This window comes from Tachyglossus aculeatus, chromosome 12 (assembly GCF_015852505.1).
Source record: "Tachyglossus aculeatus isolate mTacAcu1 chromosome 12, mTacAcu1.pri, whole genome shotgun sequence".
Classification (NCBI taxonomy): Eukaryota; Metazoa; Chordata; class Mammalia; order Monotremata; family Tachyglossidae; genus Tachyglossus; species Tachyglossus aculeatus.
The window spans coordinates 959811-983998 of NC_052077.1; the positions used below are offsets into that span (position 1 = coordinate 959811).

General features: G+C 45.4%; 1 protein-coding gene across 1 annotated transcript in view; it reads right to left on the reverse strand.

Moving 5' to 3' along the window:
* CENPE (centromere protein E) overlaps positions 1 to 23758 on the reverse strand; it is a 124747-nt gene extending 100989 nt beyond the window's left edge. Inside the window, 3 exon segments of the mRNA XM_038755434.1 lie at positions 77 to 166; positions 3942 to 4033; positions 23703 to 23758. Of these exon segments, the coding sequence (XP_038611362.1) occupies positions 77 to 166; positions 3942 to 4033; positions 23703 to 23758 (238 nt within the window).
* Positions 23759 to 24188: the final 430 nt, after the last annotated feature.

Sequence of the window (24188 nt, forward strand, 5' to 3'; positions counted from 1 at the left end):
GGACACGTATCAACTCTGAACATTACTGAAATGAGGAAGGCTAGATCGTGCCTAGAAAGCCCAAGGTAACACTTACCATTATAGCCTTGGAGGGCAGCGCCTATAATAGGCACTGCTATTTCTTCATAAACGGTAGGTGTACTTTCATTTGAATGGAACACACGATCTTAAAAAAAAAAGAAGTTCATGAATAATAATTATGGTATTTGTACATGCTTTTTGTGTGCCAGGCACTGTACTAAGCACTGGAGTGGATACAAGCAAATCAGATTGGTAGGGAGGTTAACCTGTGTAACCAATATCACTTCTTTACCCAACTATGGTTAAAATCTAATTTTTTTAAAAAAAGACCAGTGTTTTTCCAGTATATCTCAGTAATAATTTTAACTTCAACAATTCTTCAAAATACACCACACACACACACACACCCTTTTATTTACTGGTCTTTGAATATACATTTATCAATGAATAGTGATTAAAAGCATAAATAAAATAAAATAATCATCAGGCAATCAAATGGTGTTTCTTGAGCGTTTATTGTGAGCCAGAGGGGATCTTATGGAATAGCTAAAGGGATTCTTCTTGGGCCAAAATGAACATTATGATAGACCAAGCTATACTTATGTGCCGTTGAAAAACCCAGTAGATATTGTAGAGAGAGTTTATAAGGGTAACCACCAATAAAACTGATCCTAAGGGAGGCACTAAATGTGGTATGGTGGGTGAAAAATTAGAGAACAAAGTGATGCTGAGGGTAGTTTCCTGATCATTTAATTGGTTCTGTAGGAAACAGTATGGCCCAGTGGAAAGAGCATGGGCTTGGGAGTCAGAGAACCTGGTTCTAATGCTGGCTCTGCCATTTACCTGCTGTGTGTGACCTTGGGCAATTCACTTAACTTCTCTGGGCCTCGGTCTCTTTCTCTGCAAAATGGGGATTCAGTACCTGTTCTCCTTCCTATTTAGACTGTAAGCCCCATGTGGGACCTGATTACCTTGTATCTACCCCAGCAGTTAGTTCAGTTCTTGGCAAAGAGTAAGCGCTTAAATACCATAGGTATTACCATTAATAATAATAATCATGATAATAATAGTAACAATGGTATTTAAGTGCACACTCTATGCCAAGTGCCGTTCTAAATACTGCATAAGTAATAATAATGATAATAATGATGGCATTTGTTAAGCGCTTACTATGTGCAAAGCACTGTTCTAAGCGCTGCGGGGATACAAGGTAATCCAGTTGTCCCACATGGGGCTCACAGTCTTAATTCCGGTTTTACAGATGAAGTTACTGAGGCCCAGAGAAGTTAAGTGACTTGCCCAAAGTCACACAGCTGACAAGTTATAATAATAATAATTATGGCATTTGTTAAGCACTTACTATGTGCCAGGCACTGTATCAAGTGCTGGGGTGGATACAAGCAAATTGTGTTGGACACAGTCCCTGTCCCATGTGGGGCTCACAGTCTCAATCCCCATTTTACAGATGAGGGAACTGAAGGACAGAGAAGTGAAGTGATTTGCCCAAGGTCACATAGAAGACAAGTGACAGAGCCCGGATTAGACCCATGACCTTCTCGCTTCCAGGCCCATGCTATATCCACTATGCCATGCTGCTTCCAGACCATACAGATCCCTGATGAGACCCTACTCCCTGCTCCCACAAGCTAAGAAGGAGGGTGAACAGGTATTTTATGCCCATTTTACAAACAAGGAAACTAAGGTATAGAGAGTTTAGATGACTTGTCCAGGGACACACAGCAGGCAAGTGCTGGAGCTGGGATTAGAAGTGAGGTCTCCCAGCTCCCCATCCTGCGTTCTATCTACTAGACCATGCTGCCTCCTTAAGTGGGCAGCACATAACAACCCAGGCCAATGTCCTGGGCATTCTAAACCATAAAATGCCTGTAGATTTATTAGAAAATCAATTTTTCAGAGGACGAACAATTGGTAGGCAACACATCCCACAGTATAATTTCTATTTCATCGGAAAAAGTAGTCAACCCTCCAACCCACCTAGAACTATAAGAGCTATTATGCACCACAGTCAGTGACTAGAATACCTTTCCTCCAGAATGCTGTCTGAGCTCAGACGCCTTGTTGCACGGAAAGATAAAGTAACTATTCTCTGTAAGGAAAGTTTTCCTGGGTTGTGTGCTGGATCATTTCCAGCTTCCACTCAGAGCAGCCCTCAGCCAAACTCTACAAACACCCTATCAATGAATGGATTGCGATCATCCAACTCCCCACTGAGACTTTTTCCAATATTTAAATTTTAAAACAAATAATTAGCCAAACACTTAAAATTATACAATCAGAAGGCAATAATAATATTTGATAAGCACCTATGTGCCAAACATTGCATTATAAGCACTAGAGAAGACACATGGAACTCACATTCGGGTATATCATATAATAGAGAAGCAGTGTGGCCTAGTGGCAAGAGTATGGGCTTGGGAGTCAGAGGATGTAGGTTCTAATCCCTGTCCGCCACTTATCTTCTATGTGACCTTAGACTAGTCACTTAACTTCTCTGTGCCTCAGTTACCTCATCTGTAAAATGGGGACTCAGACTGTGAATCCCATGTGGGACAACCTAATTACCTTGTATCTACCCCAGGGCTTTGAACAGTGCTAGGCACATAGTAAGTGCTTAATACCATCATTATTATTATTATTATTATAATGTACGTTTTCACTACTCGTCTTGGCTAGATAGTTACTAGCTTCTTGAGGGTGGGGGTTGAGTCTACTAACCCTAATGTGGTCTCCCAAGTGTTTAATATATAACCTGCATATATGTATATATGTTTGTACGTATTTATTACTCTATTTATTTATTTATTTTACTTGTACATATCTATTCTATTTATTTTATTTTGTTAATATGTTTGGTTTTGTTCTCTGTCTCCCCCTTTTAGACTGTGAGCCCACTGTTGGGTAGGGACTGCCTCTATATGTTGCCAACTTGTACTTCCCAAGCGCTTTGTACAGTGCTCTGTACACAGTAAGTGCTCAATAAATACGATTGATTAATTGATTGATTGATTAATACAATGTTCAGCACAGAATAAGTCCGAATTGTACTTTCCAAGCACTTAGTACAGTGCTCTGCATACAGTAAGCACTCAGTAAATACAATTGAATGAATGAATGAAAGTGCTCAAATTCTACTGATTGATGGGAAATTAGGGAGTGTTTACCTGTCAACACAAGTATGCTTGTAAAGTAGTATTAGAACCCACTGACCTTCCACTGAGTGCTATGGTCTTGATACGTATTGGAAGCAAGTGTCTATGCAGAGGCACAGAATTTCAATGCAAGTGGGACTTTGCAAGATTGTAATTCCCACATTATAGAAAAATTGGATGTATTTAAAATGCATTTTGAGGAATTTTTATTATAGTTGCCTCATGTCATTATCTCCAGAACTTAAAGTGATGTTTTGAAGATTTTTATTTTCCACCCTCTTGGGATAAACTCTAATTTAAAAATCAAAGTCTTAAAGATATGAAAAGAGCTCACAAGGAAATCAGGTCAAAGCTCCTAAAATATATTGGCTGGCTGGATGCAAGAGCCTGGAAAAATCAAAGCATGGGACTTGCATATCCTGAAAGATGCCAAGTTAACATAATCTTCCTGAGAGTTAGATTTTTAGTTTTAGTGCTTGGCTGTGTGACCCTCTCTGTGCTTAACTCAGATGGAGGAGGGCCGAGGCTTGAGGAGTCAGAGCTTCTAGGGAAAAATGTTCTCGTAGCCTTTCTATGTCTGTCGGATAATGTGGACAAAACTGCTTTCATGTGGAAGTACGCATGGACTCATATAGCTTAAAGTCATTTTTGTCACTTCCACTATAAGCATCTATTTGCATGTCACCACTGAACAATACTAATCACGGCACAACACTAGAATTCAGGGAAATCAGGGTTACAATCTCTTACCAAAACTAAAGGATTTCGTCCCATCAGTTTGCGAGATGACCCGATTGTCTGTCTTCCAGAAGAGCTGGGGAGCATCTCCAAGAGATTTCTCTCTGAAACAGAAAGACATGATTCAAAGGCAAGCAAAAATTCACTGTCCAGGCCTCAACTCTACATCTGTCCTTCAGCCCTACCTCAGCTGGCTCAGGGGATGAGAAACTGAGGGGTCCTTTGTCCGATCCAATCAATCAATCAATAGTATTAATTGAGCACTTACTATGTGCAGAGCACTGCACAAAGCACTTGGGAGAGTACAACAGAGTTGGTAGACACGTTCCCTGTCCAGAAGAAGCTTACAGTCTACAGCGTCTGAGAGTCTACTGTCCTCAGTAGCAACATTGCTGTATCTAGGGAGAGGGTAAGGATGGAGGACGAAATCTTCCCTGCCTGCGGACTTTCACTATTGTTGCTTCCTTATTGCAGGCCAAAGATGAGAACTTTTGGAACTGACAGGCATTTCATTCACTCCTTCAATTGTATTTATTGAGCGCTTACTGTGTGCAAAGTACTGTACTAAGCGCTTGGGAGAGTACAATATAACAACAGACACACTCCTGCCCATAACGAGCTCACAGTCTAGAGGGGGAGAGAGACATTAATATAAATAGATAAATTATAGATATATACATATGTGCTTTGGGGATGGGAGGAAAGATGAATAAAGGAGCAAGTGAGAGTGGCACAGAAGGGAGTGGAAGAAAGGGAGAGGAATGCTTAGTCAGGGAAGGCTTCTTGGAGGAGATGTGCCTTCAATAAGGCTTTGAAATGGGGGAGAGAAATTACCTGTCAGAAATGAGGAGGGTGAACCAGGCCAGAGGTAGGTTGTAGGCGAGAGGTCGGGGGCGAGATAGATGAGATTGAGGTACAGTGAGAAGGTGAGCATTAGAGGAATGAAGTATGTGGACTGGGTTGTAGTAGGAGAGTAGCGAGGTGAGGTAGGAGGGGACAAGGTGATTAAAAGCCTTAAAGCCAATGGTGAGTAGGTTGATGGTCAACAACTAGAGTTTCTTGAGGAGTGTGGAAACATGGTCTGAACATTTTTGAAGAAAAATGACTCGGGCAGCAGAATGGAGTATGGACTGGAGTGAGGATAGACAAGTGGCAAGGAAGTCAGCAAGAAGGCTGATACAATAATCACGGTGGGATAAGATAAGTGCTTGCATTAATATGGTAGCAGTTTGGATGGAGAGGAAGGGGTGGATTTTGCAATGCTGTGAAGGTAAAACTGACAGAATTTAGTGATGGGTTGAATATGCGGGTGGAATTAGAGAGAGGAGTCAAGGGTAATGCCAAGTTTACAGGTTTGTGAAACAGGAAGGATGGTGGTATCCTCAATAGTGATGGGAAAGTGAGCAAGAGGACGGGGTGGCCCATCCAACTCCGCATCAAACAGAAACTACTTTCTATCGGCTTAAAAACACCCAGTCACTTTGTCCCCTCCTACACTGATGATCTCTTACTACCGTACTTTGCAGCTCTCCTTTACTATCCAATCTGCACACTTCATGTGTAAAGATAAGAAGTTCAGTTTTAGCCATTGGTAGGTCCTCATGTGTTTGTCAAGGGGACATTTGGCATGAATCTAGAAGGGTCTGCATGGCTACCAGCTTTGCACGGTAAACCTCAACCAGAGACAATCCCCAAAATGCTGACCCAGGAAGCAATTGTCAAAAAGTTTCAGCCTGGTGGAATGGCACTGTAGTGAGAACTACTTTCAAGATGTTTTGCAGATCTGTCTCCCTACTTCCAGCATCCCGAAGCAGAGCAATGCCAAGACCATCTGGCTCCCCCGGCGCTCCCTCTCATCACCCCTAGATCTGACAGGCCGCCAGGCTAATTAACTTTGTTTCTTTGAGGGTTGTGGAAATCAGAAGGGCTGGGAGAAGGTTAGGGTTAGGCCACCATTACCTTGCCCACTGCAGATCAGTCTCAGTGCTCTCTGGGCCAGAAATCTACCTTAATCGTGGGGAAAGGCCCTCACCAGATCACCTTCTAGACTGTGAGCCCATTGTTGGGTAGGGAGCATCTCTATATGTTGCTGATTTGTACTTCCCAAGCACATAGTACAGTGCTCCGCACACAGTAAATGCTCAATAAATACAATTGAATTAATGAATGATCAAGGCAGCACACCATGGTCCAGTATCTAACAAGCAATCGATCAATAATATTTGAGTGCCTGAATGCTGAGTCCTGTGCTGCACATTTAAGAGGGTACAATACGGTTAACGGACATGATCCCAGCCCCTTGAGGAGCTCACAATCTACCTTAGATAAGCAGCATAGCTCAGTGGAAAGAGCATGGGCTTTGGAGTCAGTGGTCATGGGTTCAAATCCTGGCTCCACCAATTTGTCAGCTGTGTGACTTTGGGCAAGTCACTTAACTTCTCTGTGCCTCAGTTACCTCATCTGTAAAATGGGGATTGACTGTGAGCCCCCATGGGACAACCTGATCACCTTGTAACCTCCCCAGCGCTTAGAACAGTGCTTTGCACATAGTAAGCACTTCATAAATGCTATCATTATTATTATTATTACTTTAGAATCAATCACATTTATTGAGCGCTTACTTTGTACAGAGAACTTAGAGCTTGAGAGAATATAAAATAACAGAGTTGATAGACACATTCCTGGCCCACAACAAGCTTACAGTCTAGAGGGGGAGACAGACATTAATATGAATAAATAAATTAAGATATGCAAATAAGTGTCATGGAGCTGAGGGAGGGCTGAATAAAGGGAGTAATTCCAAGCACAAGGATGATGCAGAAGGGAGTTGTAGAAAAGGAAATGCGAGCTTAATCAGGGAAGGCCTCTTGTAGGAGGTGTCTCTTCAATAAGGCTTTGAAGGTGGGGAGAGTAACTGTCTGTTGGATATGAAGAGGGAGGGCATTCCAAGCCAGAGGTAATAATGATAATAATGATGGTATTTGCTAAGCGCTTACTATATGCAAAGCACTGTTCTAAGCGCTGGGGAGGTTACAAGGTGATCAGGTTGTCCCAAGGCGGGCTCACAGTTTTAATCCCCATTTTACAGATGAGGTAACTGAGGCCCAGAGAAGTTAAGTGACTTGCCCAAAAAGTCACATAGCTGACAAGTGGTGGAGCTGGGATTTGAACCCATGACCTCTGACTCCAAAGCCTTTTCACTGAGCCACGGGATGTGGGCGAGAGATCGGCAGTGAGACTAAAGAGACTGAGGTACAGTAAGTAGGTTGGCATTCAAGGAATGAAGTGTGCAGATTGGGTAGTAGGAGGAGAGCAGCAAGGTAGGAAGGGACAAGGTGACTGTGTGCTTTTAAGCCGATAGAAAGGAGTTTCTGTTTGATGTGGAGATGGATAGGCCTCCCCTGGAGATTTCTCTTCCCTTACTGACACCAATGCCCATCACCCTGGTCAGCTGTTCTGGACATTTAACTTTCATTCTTTCATTCAATCACATTTATTGAGCGCTTACTGTGTGCAGAGCACTGTACTAAGCACTTGGGAAGTACTAGTTGGCAGCATATAGAGATGGTCCCTACCCAACAGTAGGCTCACAATCTAGAAGGGGGAGACAGACAACAAAATATATTAACAAAGTAAAATAAATAGAATAGTAAATATGTACAAGTTAAATAGAGTAATAAATATGTACAAACATATATACAGGTGCTGTGGGGAGGGGAAGGAGGTAAGGTGGGGGGATGGGAGGAGGGGGAGAAGAAGGAGGGGGCTCAGTCTGGGAAGGCCTCCTGGAGGAGGTGAGCTCTCATTTGGGCTTTGAAGGGAGGAAGAGAGCTAGCTTGGTGGATGTACAGAGAGAGGGCATTCCAGGCCAGGGGGAGGACGTGGGCCAGGGATCGACGGTAGGACAGGAGTGAACGAGGCACAGTGAGGAGGTTAGCAGCAGAGGAGCGGAGGGTGCGGGCTGGGCTGTAGAAGGAAAGAAGGGAGGTGAGGTGGGTGGGGGGGGGGGGTGCGAGGTGATGGAGAGCCTTGCACCCGAGAGTGAGGAGTTTTTGCCTGATGCGTAGGTTGACTGGTAGCCACTGGAGATTTTTGAGGAGGGGAGTAACACGCCCAGAGCGTTTCTGCACAAAGTTGATCCGGGCAGCAGCGTGAAGTATAGATTGAAGTGGGGAGAAACAGGAGGAGGGAGATCAGAAAGGGGGCTGATGAACTAATCCAGTGGGGATAGGATGAGAGACTGAACAAACAGGGTAGTGGTTTGGATGGAGAGGAAAGGGTGGATCTTGGCGATGTTGCGGAGGTGAGACTGGCAGGGTTTGGTGACGGATTGGATGTGAGGGGTGAACGAGAGAGTAGAGTCGAGGGTGACACCAAGTTTGTGGACTTGTGAGACGGGAAGGATGGTAGTGCCGTCAACAGGGATGGGAAAGTCAGGGAGAGGGCAGGGTTTGGGAGGGAAGATAAGGACTTAGTTCAGTCTTGGACGTATTCCTCCCCCATTCCTCACCCACAACCATCTGGCAACCTACTTCATTAGTACAATCACTCATCACATCTAGACTGGATTACTGCATCAGCATCCTTTCTGATCTCCCAACCTTCTGTCTACACCCACTTCAGTCTACACTTCACTCTGCTGCCAGGATTATCTTTCTACAGAAACACTCTGGGCATGTCACCCCCCCACGACCCCGGCTCAAAAAACTCCAGTGGTTGCCTATCAACCTTCGTGTCAAGCAAAAACTCCCCACTAATGGCTTCAAAGCTCTCCATCACCTTGCCCCCATCTCACCTCCCTTCTCTCCCTCTACAACCCTGCCGGTACACTCTGCTCCTCTTGTGCTAACCTCCTCACTGTGCCACTATCTGACCTGTCCCGCGGCGACCCCTGGCCCACGACCTACCTCTGGCCTGGAATGCCCTCCCTCCTTACATCCCCCAAACTAGCACACTTCCCCACTTCAAAGTCCTACTGAAAGCTCACCTCCTCCAGGAGGCCTTCCCAGACTGAGCCTCCCATTTTCCTCTGCTCCTCCTCCTCCCCTATTGCCCCTACTCCCTCCCTCTGTTCTACCCCCTCCCCGCCCTACAGAACTTGTGCATATATATACACATTTATTATTCTATTTATTTTATTAATGATATATACGTGTATATCTATAATTTTATTTCAATCAATCAATCATATTTATTGAGCGCTTACTGTGTGCAGAGCACTGTACTAAGCGCTTGGGAAGTACAAGTCGGCAACTTATAGAGACAGTCCCTAGCCAACAGTGGGCTCACAGTCTAGAAGGGGGAGATAGAGAACAAAACAAAACATATTAACAAAATAAAATAAATAGAATAGATATGTACAAGTAAAATAGAGTAATAAATACGTACATATATACATATATACAGGTGCTGTGGGGAAGGGAAGGAGGTAAAGCAGGGGGGATGAAGGAGGGGGCTCAGTATGTGAAGGCCTCCTGGAGGAGTTGAGCTCTCAGTAGGGCCTTGAAGGGAGCAAGCTTGGCGGATGTGGGGAGGGAGGGCATTCCAGGCCAGGGGGATGACGTGGGCCGGGGGTCGACGGGGGACAGGCGAGAACGAGGCACGGTGAGGAGATTAGCGGCAGAGGAGCAGAGGGTGCGGGCTGGGCTGTAGGAGAGAAGGGAGGTGAGGTAGGAGGGGGCGAGGTGATGGAGAGCCTTGAAGCCGAGGGTGAGGAGTTTCTGCCTGATTTATTTATATTGATGCTATAGATGCCTGACTACTTGTCTGTTTTACTGTCTGTCTCCCCCCTTCTTGACTGTGAGCCCATTGTTTTGTAGGGATTGTCTCTGTTGCTGAATTGTACTTTCCAAGCGCTTAGTATAGTGCTCTGCACACAGTAAGCACTCAATAAATAAGATTGAATTAATAAATTAGGAAAATTAACACCATCCGGTTTGAGCTCCCCAAAAATCACCCCTCCCCCTCATCTCAACACCCCTTTCCCATCCTTCCCAGCTGTACCTTCAGAGGAGATAGCCTCCCTCCTCTCAAGTACCACCACCTTCATATGCGCTTCAGACCCCATTCCCTCTCACCTTATAAAAAACTCATCCCTTCCCTCCTCCCGTTCTTTTCTTCCATCTTCAACCACTCACTCTCCAACGGCTTCTTCCCCTCTGCCTTCAAACATACCCACGTCCCCCCATCCTAAAAAAAAAAAAACAACCCTCTCTTGACCCCACAGCCTCCTCCAGTTATCACCTCATCTTCCTCCTACCCTTCCTTTCCAAACTCCTGGAGCAAGTTGTCTACACTCGCTGCCTCAAATTCCTCTCCTCCAACTCTGGACCCCTCCAATCTGGCTTCCATCCCCTCTACTCCACCTAAACTGCACTCTCAAAGGTCACCAATGACCTCCTTCTTGCCAAATCCAATGGCTCCTACTCCATCCCAATCCTCCTTGACCGCTCAGCTGCCTTTGGCTCTGTAGACCACTCCTTTCTCCTCAACACATTATCCAACTTTGGCTTCACTGACTCTGTACTCTTTCTCCTCATCTCTCTGGCCATTCATTCTCAGTCTCCTTCACGGGCTCCTCTTCCCCTTCCCATCCCCTTACTGTAGGGGTTCCTCAAGGGTCAGTTCTTGGTCCCCTTCTATTCTCCATCTATTCTCACTCCCTTGGTGAACTCATTCATTCATTCAATCATATTTATTGAGCGCTTACTGTGTGCAGAACACTGTACTAAGTGCTTGGGAAGTACAAGTTGGCAACATATAGAGACGGTCATTCACTCCCACTGCTTTAACTATCATCCCTACGCAGATGACACCCAAATCTGTATCTCCTCCCCTGTTCTCTCTCCCTCCCTCCAGGCTCAAATCTCCTCCTGCCTTCAGGACATCTCCACATGAATGTCCTCCCGCCACCTAAAACTCAACATGTCCAAGACTGAGCTCCTTATCTTCTCTCCCAAACCCTATCTTCTCCCTGACTTTCCCATTAACATGGACAGCACTACCATCCTTCCCGTCTCACAAGCCCACAACCTTGGTGACATCCCGGATTCCGATTTCTCATTCGCCCCAGATTTCCAATCCGTCTCCAAAAACCTGCCTGTCTCACCTTCACAACATCGCCCTTTCCTCTCCATCCAAACCGCTACCACGTTAGTACAATCAGTCATCCTATCCCAGCTGGATTACTGCATCAGCACCCTTTCTGATCTCCCAACCTCCTGTCTCTCCTCACAACAGTCTATACTTCACTCTGCTGCCCGGATTATCTTTCTACAGAAATATTCTGGGCATTTCATCCCCCTCCTCAAAAATCTCCAATGGTTGCCAATCAAGCTTCGTAACAAGCAAAATCTCCTCACTATTGATTTCAAAGTTCTCCATCACCTTGCCCCATCTTACCTCACCTCCCTTCTCTCCTTCTACAGCCCAGCCCGCACACTCCACTCCTCTGGCGCGAACCTCCTCCCTGTGCCACGATCTCACCTGTCCCGCCATCAACACATGGCCCACATCCTACCTCTGGCCTGGAATGCCCTCCCTCCTCAAATCTGTCAAACAATCACACTTCCCCGCTTCAAAGCTCTACTGAAAGCTCACCTCCTCCAGGGGGCCTTCCCAGGCTAAGCTCCCCTTTTTCTCTGCTTCCCATCACCTCCCCATCACCTCTTCTCACTCCCTTTGCTCTACCCCCCTCCTCACCCACAGCACTTGAGTATATATGTACATATCGATAATTCTATTTATGTTGATGCCTGTTTACTTGTTTTGATGTGCATATCTCTATAATTCTATTTATTTATATTAATGCTATTGATGCCTGTCTACTTGTTTTGATATCTGTCTCCCCCCCTTCTAGACTTTGAGTCTGTTGTGGGTAGGGATTGTCTTTCTGTTGCTGAACTGTACTTTCCAAGTGCTTAGTACAGTGCTCTGCACACAGTAAGCACTCAATAAATACGATTGAATGAATGAAGGAATGGCCTGAACGTTTTTGTAGAAATATCATCTGGGCAGTAGAGTGGAATATGGACTGGAGTGTGGAGAGACAGGAGGCAGGGTGGTCAGTGAGAAGGCTGTTGCAGCAATCAAGGTGGAATACGATAAATGCTTGGATTAACATGGTAGTTTGGATGAAGAGAAAAGGGTGGAATTTAGCAATGCTGTGAAGGTTGAACTGACGGGATTTAGTGACAGACTGAATGTGTGGATTGAATGAGAGAGATGAGTCGAGGTTAATGACCTGATTATGGACTTGTGAGACAAGAAGGATAGTGATAGTGTGGGAAAGTCACAAGGAGGACAGGGTTTGGGTAGGAAAATAAGGAGTTCTGTTTTGGACAGGATAGACTTGAGGTGTTGGTGGAACATCCAAGTAAAGATGTCCCGAAGGCAGAAGGAAATGTGAAACTGCAGAGAAGGAGAGATCAGGGCTGAAGAGGTAGATTTGGGAATCATCCCCACACCAAATTAGAGAATGAATTCTGAATAAACTCACCATGTGAGGGTCCACCTTGGGTTACCAGAAGAGGATAAAGGATGTAGGACAGCCCAACCCAGCCAATTTGCCTATAGACTGTAAGCTCCTGTAAGGAAGGGATCTTGTCTACCAGCTCTATTGCACTGTACTCGGCCAAGTTGTTCATTCATTCACTCAATCGTGTTTATTGAGCACTTACTGTGTGCACAGCACTGTACTAAGCACTTGGAAAGTACAATTCAGCAACAGATAGAGACAATCCCTACCCAACAACGGGCTCACAGTCTGGAAGGAGGAGACAGACAACAAAACAAAACAATAACATCAATAACATCAAAATAGATAAATAGAATTATAGATATGTACTCATTAATAAAATAAACAGAATAATACATACATACATACATACATACATACATACAAATATACACAAGTGCTGTGGGGCAGAGGGGGGTAGAGCAGAGGGAGGGAGTAGGGGTGATGGGGAGGGGAGGAGGAGCAGAGGAAAAGGGGGCCTCAGTGTGGGAAGGAATCCTGGAGGAGGTAAGCTCTCAGTAGGGCTTTGAAAGTGGAGCGAGACCTAGTTTGGCAGATATGAGGAGGGAGGGCATTCCAGGCCAGAGGTAGGACGTGGGCCAGGGGTCGACGATGGGACAGGCAAGAATGAGGCACAGTGAAGAGGTGGGCGGCAGAGGAGCGGAGTGTGCGGGACGGGCTGGGCTCCCACTCCCAGATTGACCTTGCAGGGGTCCGCGTCCTCCCAGAAATCGATGGTGAGTTTAAAGAGCAGAATGGGCTAAGCCGAAACAGCATGGCTTAGTGAAAAGAGCCCGGGCCTGGGAGTCAGAAGGTCATGGGTTCCAATCCCGACTCCATCACTTGTCTGCTGTGTGACCTTGGGCATTTCTCTGTGCTTCAGTTCCCTCAATCTGACTGGCTTCCCCGAGTTTCCTGTAGATAGTCCCATGTCAGAGGAATTTCAAGGAGTCTGGCCCCACACAGCATGCCATCTTGGTTCAAGTTGTTAGTACAGTGCTCTTCACACAGTATGATCAGTAAATACCACTGATTGATAACCACTGGGTTGCTGTCCAGAAAGGCATCAGTTCCCATTAGATCTTGGGAGGTCGCACTGTGCTCAGACATACCTTTAACTTCTACTGGACAGTCCCCAGAACCTCCCAGAATGCACGGCACCCAGAAAGCCCCAACCCAAGCTGCTGCTGATGAGGGGTGTGGAGACTCTTTGGGGACAAGAGTCTCCATTACAGATTCCCTACTGTTCTTCCTTTCCACTCACTTTTTCAGGGAGTCCATCTCCTCGTACGGCTTCAGCTACGACATGGATGACTCCCCCGTCTAGGGCTCTAGTCTGCTCCTCAGAACACAGGCCTGAGACTCAGAGGACCTGGGTTCTAACCTTTGCTCTGTCACCTGAATGCATGCGACAAGTCACAACTTCTCTAGGCTTCAGTTTTCTCATCTGTAAAATGGAATTAAATACCTCTTCTTCCCCCCCCCTTAGACTGTAAACCCCAAGTGGGACAGGGACTGTGTTTGATCTGATTATCTTGCATTTACCACAGCTTTTGGCATATAGTGATAAATAATTATTATTATTACATATCCTTTTGCCTCCAGGACATTTCCACTCTGATTGCTTGGCAGCAACTCATCATGTTTAGCATGTCTGAAATTGAATTTTTTTTTTTTTTTACATTTTCCCCTAAATCTTCTCCCATCACCCCCAACTTTTTCATCTTGGTCCAGGAGCCCACCATCCTCCCTGTCTTAGAAGTCTGCAACCTTGGTGTTATGCTGAATTGTACTTTCCAAGAACTTAGTACAGTGTTCTGCACGTAGTAAGCACTCAATAAATACGAATGAATGAATGAATCCTAGACTTCACTGTTTTACAGCTCTCACATTCAAATACATCTTAAATCCTACTTATTCTTCTGCTCAACCACTTCTTTGTTCTTGCCCCCAGAGATACACAATATGTGCACGTGCACGCACACACACGCACACACACACTCATTTATTCAATCATAATTACTGAGCACTTACTGTGTGCAGAGCACTGCACTAAGTGCTTGGGAAAGTACAATACAACATTCAGGAGGGGGCGGGGGCTGGCTTTCCCAAGGTCACACAGTAGACACATCATCACTAAAATCTGCCCTTTCCTCTCCTCTCCATCCAAATGGCTACCACGTTAATACAATTTCTCATCCTATCCTGTCTAGATTACTGCATCAGTCTCCTTGCTGACCTCCCGACCTCCTGCCTCTCCCCGCTCCAGACCATACTTCATTCTGATGCCCAGATCATCTTTCTACAGAAATGTTCAAGACATGTCAGCACCCCCCTCTAAAATCTCCAGGTTGCTTATTCCACCTCTGTATGAAACAAAAACTCCTCACTATTGGCTTTAAAGCACTCTAACACCTAGCCCCCTCTTACCCCACGTCACTTCTTTCCTCCACAACACAGCCCACATACTTCATTCCCCTTGTACTAACCTTTTCACTATGCCTCAGTCTCGCCTGTCTTGCTGTCGACCCTTGGCCTATGTCCTAGCTCTGGCCTGGAATGTCCTCCCGCCTTAAATCCACCAGACAGTTACTCTCCCCCCGTTTCAAAGCCTTACTGAAGGCACAGCTCCTCCAAGAAGCCTTTCCAGACTAAGCCCCACTTTTCCTCATCTTCCACTCCCTTCTGGTTCAGTATGACTTCCTTCCTTTGCTCTCCCCTGGGCCTCCCTGCCCCACAGCACTTATGTATATATCTGTAATTTTATTTATGTATATTGATGTCTGTTTACCTGTATTGATGTGTGTCTCCCCACTTCTAGACTGTGAGCTCGTCATGGGCAGGGATTTTCACTCTTTATTGCTGTACTGTACTTTCCCAAGTGCTTCGTACAGTGCTCTGCACACAGTAAGTACTTAATAAATACGATTGAATTGAACTGAACTGACAAGTGGCAGAGACAGGATTAAAACCCAAGACTTTTTGGCTCCCAGGCCTGTGCTTTATTCACTAGGCCATGCTGCTTCTCTGTCTCCTCACTCTTCAAGAACCTCTAGTGGTTGCCCATCCTCCTCCACACCAAACAGAAGCATCTTACCATTGCCTCTAAATCACTCACTCATTCATTCAATCAATCGTATTTATTGAGTGCTTACTGTGTGCAGAGCACTGTACTAAGCACTTGGGAAGTACAAGTTGGCAACATATAGAGACAGTCCCTACCCAACAGCGGGCTCACAATCGATCAGCTTGTCCCCTCCTACCTTACCTCACTCATTTCCTACTACAATCCAGCTCCCAACTTCCCTCCTCTAATGCCAGCAAACCCACTGTACCTCAGTCTCATCTATCTTGCCACCGACCACTCATTCATGTCCTCCCTCTGGCTCGGAACTTCTTCCACCACCATATTCATTCATTCAATCGTATTTATTGAGCACTTACTGTATGCAGAGCACTGTATTAAGCGCTTGGGAAGTACAAGTTGGCAACAACAGACCACCTCTCTTCCCACTGGCAAAAGCTTATTAAAATCACATCTCCAAAATGCCTTCCCTAAGCCCTCCTTTCCCCTGTTTGCTCTCCCTCTGTGTCACCTAAGCATTTGTATCTGAAAGTACTTGATATTCACCCCAACTTCAGCTCCGTGCACTTATGTACGTATCTGTAATTTATTTTAATGTCAGTCTCCCCCAGTAGACTGTAAGCTCCTTGTGGACAAGGAACATGTCTACCAACTCCATCGTATTGTACTCTTCATAGTGCATAGCATAGTAAGTTTGCTCTGAACACAGTAACACTCAATACCATTGATTGACCCTCTAACAAATAATGGAGATAATGACAGGCATTCCTTTTCTTTTAGTTCTTCTACCACAACACTGTAATAATAATAGTAATAATAATGGTATTTATTAAGTTCTTACTATGTGCAAAGCACTGTTCTAAGCTCTGGGGAGGCTACAAGGTGATCAGGTTGTCCCACAGGGTGCTCACAGTCTTAACCCCCATTTTACAGATGAGGTCACTGAGGCACGGAGAAGTTGGGTGACTTGCCTAAAGTCACACAGCTAATAATTGGTGGAGCCGGGATTTGAACCCATGACCTCTGACTCCAAAGCCCGTGCTCTTTTGGGTCAGATTTTGGGGACCAGGACCCTGGCACAACATTGCTCAGTGACAGGTGACTTCCAGATTGCCAATTCCAGGAGTGGCAAAAATCGAGTAGCCAGTTAGTAAATGCAGAGCACTGCACCAAATGTTTGGGAAGAGCACAGTAAAATATAACAAATACATTCCCTGCCCATAATGAGAGGAGCAGTGATAGCTTCAAAGAAGCAACCACCACACTCTCCTGACCTGTATAAACCCCTCTAGACTGTAACCTTCATATATGTAGGGAACCCGTCTATTAATAATCGTGGTATTTGTCAATCACTTACTATGGGCCAGGAACTGCACTAGGCGCTGGGGTGGATACAACTAAATGGGGTTGGACACAGCCCCTGACCCACATTGGGCTCACAGTCCCAATACCCATCCCACAAATGAAGCAACTGAGGGACAGAGAAGTGAAGTGACTTGCCCAAGGCCACACAGCAGACAAGGGGCCAAGCCAGGACTAGAACCCATGACCTTCTGACTCCCAGGTCCTGACTCCTACTGAGAGCTCACCTCCTCCAGGAGGCCTTCCCAGACTGAGCCCCTTTTTTCCTCTCCTGCTCCCCATCCCCCTGCCCTACCTCCTTCCCCTCCCCACAGCACCTGTATATATGTTTGTACAGATTTATTACTCTATTTATTTTACTTGTACATATTTACTATTCTATTTATTTTGTTAATGATGTGCATCTAGCTTTATTTCTATTTATTCTGCTGACTTGACACCTGTCCACATGTTTTGTTTTGTTGTCTGTCTCCCCCTCCTAGACTGTGAGCCCGTTGTTTGGTAGGGACTGTCTCTATATGTTGCCAACTTGTACTTCCCAAGTGCTTAGTACAGTGCTCTGCACACAGTAAGCGCTCAATAAATACAATTGAATGAATGAATGAATGAATGAAAAGGTCTATGCTGCATCCACTACACCATGCTGCTTCCCCTAACTCTATTACATTGTACCCTCCCAAATGCTTTGTCCAGGACTCTGCGCATCGTAAGCACTAAATAAATATCCTTGTTGGATTGATTGATCACATAAAACCTTACACAGCACTTTGGAAAATGGCTATGCCTTATTAAATCCCTTCTAAGTCACTGAGTCAATGGGAAAGAAGGTAAATCCTAGCGGGCTCAGATATTTTATACATTTTTTAACAATTGACCAGTATTTAAGGCATACAGAAAATGTGCATTGGAGAGAAGACTTTGGGAGAGAAGAAAGTGGCAATCTCACTATCTTACTTGCCTTTTCCTCACTCCTAGTTCCCCTTGACTTCCTTTCCACACTTCTTTTCCACCTTTTCTTTTGGCATATTCTGGATCTATTAAGAAGATCGGAATATTGACCTGCTTTGGAAAACCACTGTCCTATCTCCCAGTCAGTTGAAGGAATGACATGCTGTACTTCCAGTCTCCTGGATCACTAGGAGATTATTTAAATGCAGTCAAAAAGAGTCCAGAGAGAGTGCAGTCCAAGAGCACAGCAGACCACCTCAAAAATTCACATTCAGATTGGCTCTTCCTCTCACGTAAATTCTCACCTTCTCACTATTTAACTCTAGCAAGACCGAGCACACATTGGATATTTAAAACCCTTACTCAGCTGTTTTTCCCCCTCAATTTAACCTCTCCACACATTTAGTTTAAATGCAATTTGGCAAAGTGTCTTATTAGGCAAATCAATCAGTCAATAAATGGTAATTATAATAATAATAATAATGGCATTTGTTAAGCGCTTACTATGTGCAAAGCACTGTTCTAAGCACTGGGGAGGATACAAGGTGATCAGGTTGTCCCACGTGAGGCTCACAGTCTTAATCCCCATTTTACAGATGAGGTAACTGAGGCCCAGAGAAATTAAGAGACTTACCCAAAGTCACACAGCTGACAAGTGGTGTCAGAGTGCATAGACTTATAGAGTGCATACTGTGCGCAGAGCACTGTAGTAAGCTTGGGAGGGTTCAATACAATAGAGTTGGTAGACATATTCCCTATCCATGAGGAGTTACAGTCTAGAGAAGGAGGGAGAACAGGGCCACCTGATAGATAGGTTTAACAATTCAGTCATTTCCATGTTTTGGTGAATGCATTCTTCAGTTTTCCTGCTCTATTAAGTATTACTATAATGTAAAAAGCAGAGCTGAATCAACTTTCTCACAGCATGGCATTGTTTTATAAGTATAACCCTTCTGTTTGTGGTCTCTGGCTAGCCCTAATGGAACCAGGGGGTTTACTTGCACTTTCTGGGTTCAAGCCTAAAGAATTAGACTCATTCTTTCTTCTGAACATGTTTCCTCAGAAGTAGACCATAATAATAATAATAATAATAATAATAGTGATAATTGCTATGTGCCAGGCACTATTCTAAGCTCTGGGGTAGATGCAAGCTAATAAAAGATCAGGGTCTGAGACAAACAGCTCATGGTGTAACATGACAGTTATGTTCCCTGGAATAAGAGTGTTAGAGACTCCTTAGCATCAGCTAAATGAAGAAAAGTTCATGATGATGACATGAGAACAACTCAGTTGTATTTAAAATTCTAAAAAAAAAATGGGTCAGTGTGTTCGGATTGGGTGTAACTCTCCAGTTTGAGTAAGTGTGTGAGTGTGTAGAGTTAACATTTTGGTTCTAAGTGCTGAAAAGAGAGAGAGAGAGAGAGAGAGAGAGAGAGAGAGAAAGAAAGGGTGTGTGTGTGTGTGTGTGTAGAAAAGCAGTGTGGCCTTGGAGTCAGAAGGACCTGTGTGCTAATCCTGGCTCACCACTTATCTGCTGTGTGACCTAGGACAAGTTACTTCACTTCTCTGTGCCTCAGTTACCTCATCTGTAAAGTGGGGATTAAGACTGTGAGCTCCATGTGGGACAGGGACTGTGTCCAGCCTGATTTCCTCATAACTACCCCAGTACTTAGTACAGTGCCTGGTACACAATAAGCACCTAAATATCAGATATTAGGGTGGGTTATGTTTAAAAGAGCCTTCACAGGTTGACAGCCAACTTACTGGGGGTTTTTTAATGCTTCCCTTCTCTCAACAATTCTTGAAATCACCCAGTTAGTTGCAGGGAATCTGCAACTGAGGCATGGGGGTAGAAAGTTAACCAACTTATTTTTTCAGGGCCTTATTGGGAATAGGGGGCTGGAGCTATCAGTTTAAAATATCAAAAAGAAATTTGTTTGAAGGAAGTCACCTCCCTTAATCAAATGCTTAAATGTGAAACTGCAAAGGAGATAACTGGAAGAGGAGAATTTGCAATTTCTCTTCCAGACTAGAAATGCCTGTAAGGGGTGGTGATTTAATTATTAGCTCTGAATAATAATAAAAATAATAATTTTGGTATTTCTTAAGCACTTACTATGTGCCAAGCACCGTTCTAAGCACTGGAGTAGATACAAAGTATTCAGGTTGTCCCACCTGTGGATCACAGTCTTAACTCCCATTTTACAGATGAGGTAACAGAGGCACAGAGAAATTAAGTGACTTGCCCAAGGTCACACAATAGGCAAGTGGCAGAGTCTGGATTAGAACATAAGGTTCTTTTGACTTCTCAGGACCTTGCTCTACTAGTGGCAATGTTGCTTCTCATCAAACAAGGGCCAATGTGCATTTTGATGAGTTCTTCTGTCACAAAGGCAACCACTGCAAAATTTCAACATGGGTGAACATTGGCCAAGGAAAATTAAGTGTTAAACAATTAGCAGGGAATGGTGACGAACCTTTGACCTCTGGGGTCATGGGCCCAGCACTCTCCCGCTGCGCCACAGGCTTGTGAGACAGGGCAGATTGCGGTGGTGTCTACAGTGATGGAAAAGACATGGCTGGAGGACAGGTTTTAAGTGGGAAGATGAGAACACATTTATCTTCAGGTGGTGGGACATCCTAGTAGAGATGTTCTGTAGGTAAGAGGAAATGTGAGAATACAGAGGAGAGAGGACAGGGCTAGAAATGTAGACTTGGAAATCATCCATATAGAGGTGATAGTTGAAGCCATGTGAGTAAATTAGTTCTCCAAAGGAATGGATGTAAATGGAGAACAGAAGGGAACCCAGAACTGAACCCCACAAGTCAACATGTCCAAGACTGAACTCATCTTCCATGCCAAACCCTGCCCTCTCCCTGACTTTCCCATCACTGTTGACAGCACTACCCTCCTTCCCGTCTCACAAGCCTGCAACCTTGGTGTCATCCTCGACTCCGCTCTCTCATTCACCCCTCACATCCAATCCGTCACCAAATCCTGCCGGTCTCACCTCTGCAACATCGCCAAGATCTGCCCTTTCCTCTCCATCCAAACCGCTACCCTACTCATTCAATCTCTCATCCTATCCCGACTGGATTACTGCATCAGCCTCCTCTCCGATCTCCCATCCTCCTGTCTCTCCCCACTTCAATCCATACTTCACGCTGCTGCCCGGATCATCTTTGTGCAGAAACGCTCTGGGCATGTTACTCCCCTCCTCAAAAATCTCCAGTGGCTACCAATCAACCTACACATCAGGCAAAAACTCCTCACCCTCGGCTTCAAGGCTCTCCATCACCTCACCCCCCGCCTACCTCACCTCCCTTCTCTCCTTCTACATCCCAGCCCGCACCCTCCGCTCCTCTGCCGCTAATCTCCTCACTGTGCCTCGTTCTCACCTGTCCCGCCGTCGACCCCCGGCTCACGTCCTCCCCCTGGCCTGGAATGCCCTCCCTCCGCACATCCGCCGAGCTAGCTCTCTTCCTCCCTTCAAAGACCTCCTGAGAGCTCACCTCCTCCAGGAGGCCTTCCCAGACTGAGCCCCCTCCTTTCTCTCCCTCTCCTCCCCCTCCCCATTCCCCCCACCTTACCTCCTTCCCCTCCCCACAGCACCTGCATATATGTATATATGTTTGTATATATTTATTACTCTTTTTATTTTACTTGTACATATTTAGTCTATTTATTTTATTTGGTTTATATGTTTTGTTTTGTTGCCGGTCTCCCCCTTCTAGACTGTGAGCCCACTGTTGGGTAGGGACCGTCTCTATATGTTGCAAACTTGTACTTCCCAAACAGTTAGTACAGTGCTTTGCACACAGTAAGTGCTCAATAAATACGATTGAATGAATGAATGAACAAGTAAAGGGTGGGAGACAGAGTTGGGGTCTTCAAAAGACTGAAAAGGTGCTGCCAGAGACATGAGCGAGAATCAGGAGAGGACAGTGTCAGTGAAATCAAGGTTTGGTGCTTCCAGAAGGTAGTCATCATCAAAAGTATTTGAGTGCTTACTGTGTGCAAGGCCCTGTATTAAATGCTTGGGAAAGTACAAGAGGTGGTAAACACATCCCGTGCCCACAGTGAGTTTACAGTCTAGAGAGGGAGACAGCTGTTAATATAAACAATAATCTCTAATAAATAATGTATAGATATGTACATAAGTACTGTGGTCTACAGGGTCAAAATAATAATAATTATTATTATGGCATTTGTTATGTGTTTACTATGTGCAAAGCATTGCTCTAAGCACTGGGGAGGATACAAAGTGATCAGGTTGTCCCAGGTGGGGCTCACACAGCTGACAAGTGGCGGAGCTGGGATTTGTACCCATGACCTCTGACTCCAAAACCCATGCTCTTTCCACTGAGCCACAGAGATTAGGATTAGGCTGTTGGATTTGGAAGGAAAACATTGGTAACCTTAGAAAGGGCAGTTTTCTTAGAGTGGAAGAGAAGGAAGCCAGATTGCAGAGGGTAGAGGAGAAATATTGGAGGAGGAGAAGTGGAGGCAAAGGGTGTAAACAATTCGCTCAAGGAGCTTAGAAAAGACTGGTTGATGAAGCAGCAAGGCCTAGTGGATAGAGCACAGGTCTGGGAGTCAGAAGGTCATGGGTTCTAATCCCAGCTTTGCCAGTTGAATGCTGTGTGACCATGGGCAAGCCACTTAACTTCTCTGTGCCTCCGTTAATTTATCGGTAAAATAAGGATTAAGACTCTGATGCCTATATGGGACAGGGGCTATGTCCAATTCGATTACCTAGTATCTACCCCAGTGCTTATAACAGTGCCTGACATATAGAAGCAGCATGGCTCAGTGGAAAGAGCCCAGGCTTTGGAGTCAGAGGACATGGGTTTAAATCCGGGCTCTGCCAATTGTCAGCTGTGTGACTTTGGGCAAGTCACTTCACTGAGCCTCAGTGGCCAAATCTGTAAAATGGGGATTAAGACTAGGAGCACCCCCGTGGGACAACCTGATCACCTTGTAACCTCCCCTGCACTTACAACAGTGCTTTGCACATAGTAAGCACTTGATAAATGCTATTATTATTATTATTATTATTATTATTAGTGGATAGAGACAGCATGGCTTAGTGGAAAGAGCATGGGCTTGGGAGTCAGGGGTCGTGGGTTCTAATCCCGGCTCTGCCACTTGTCAACTGTGTGACTTTGGGCAAGTCGCTTTTCTGTGCCTCAGTTACCGCATCTGTAAAATGGAGATTAAGACTGTGAGCCCCACCTGAGACAACCTGATAACTTTGTATCTCCCTCAGCACTTAGAACAGTGCTTGGCATATAGTAATAATAATAATAATAATAATAATGGCATTTGTTAAGCGCTTACTACGTGCAAAGCACTGTTCTAAGTGCTGGGGAGGATACAAGATGATCAGGTTGTCCCAGGTGGGGTTCACAGTCTTAATCCCCATTTTACAGATGAGGTAACTGAGGCACAAAGAAGTTAAGTGAGTTGCCCAAAGTCACACAGCTGACAAATGGCAGAGCCGGGATTAGAACCTACGACCCCTGACTCCCAAGCCCGTGTTCTTTCCACTGAGCCACGCTGCTTCTCTATTTACCATTATTATTATTATCTAGTAAGCTCTTAAACACCATAATTATTATTATTATTATTGTAGTCGGAGGAAGCCGTGGAGTCATGGGAGGGTGTCTTTAGAATGGAAGAGACAAGGGCGTGTTTGAAAACAAACAGGGAGGAAGGAACCAACTTCTCGCGGGCAGGATAATCATCTTTTGCTTAGCATGGTGCCCGTCGCAGTAGGAGCGCAGGAAATAACGATCGATTGATTAGGGCAAATCCAGCCGGGCTCCCAGGGAGAGAAGGGGGGCTCGCGTGCCAACTGACCTGCTTATGAGGGGCCGAACCCGGACACAGACCGTGACGGCACCTTCCTCAGCCATCGCCACCGTCCGTGCGCCTGTGTCCTAGTCGCCGGTGGCAATCGCTCCGGAGTCTCAACGCCCAAGACGCGGACCCGCCGGCAGATTTGAAAGTTTCCCGGCGCCGCAGCTGATTGGGCGAGGCGGGGTGACGTCACGATCCGTGTGTCTGTGCAAGATATCGTATTGGCTATCTCGAGCAGAGGACGTTGCTAGGCCGGGCGGGAGCGCGGCGGCTCTGGGGGAAAGTGCAGCGAAGGCGGGCGGGAGCGCGCCCCTCGGGGGAAGCGGCGCGCCCGAGATGGGAGCATGCGCAGTAAGTCGGGCGCGGACTTAACCCTCAATCTGCCAAATCCCCGTCACTTTGAAGAATAATAATAATAATAATAATAATAATAATGGCATTTACTAAGCGCTTACTATGTGCAAAGCACTGTTCTAAGCGCTGGGG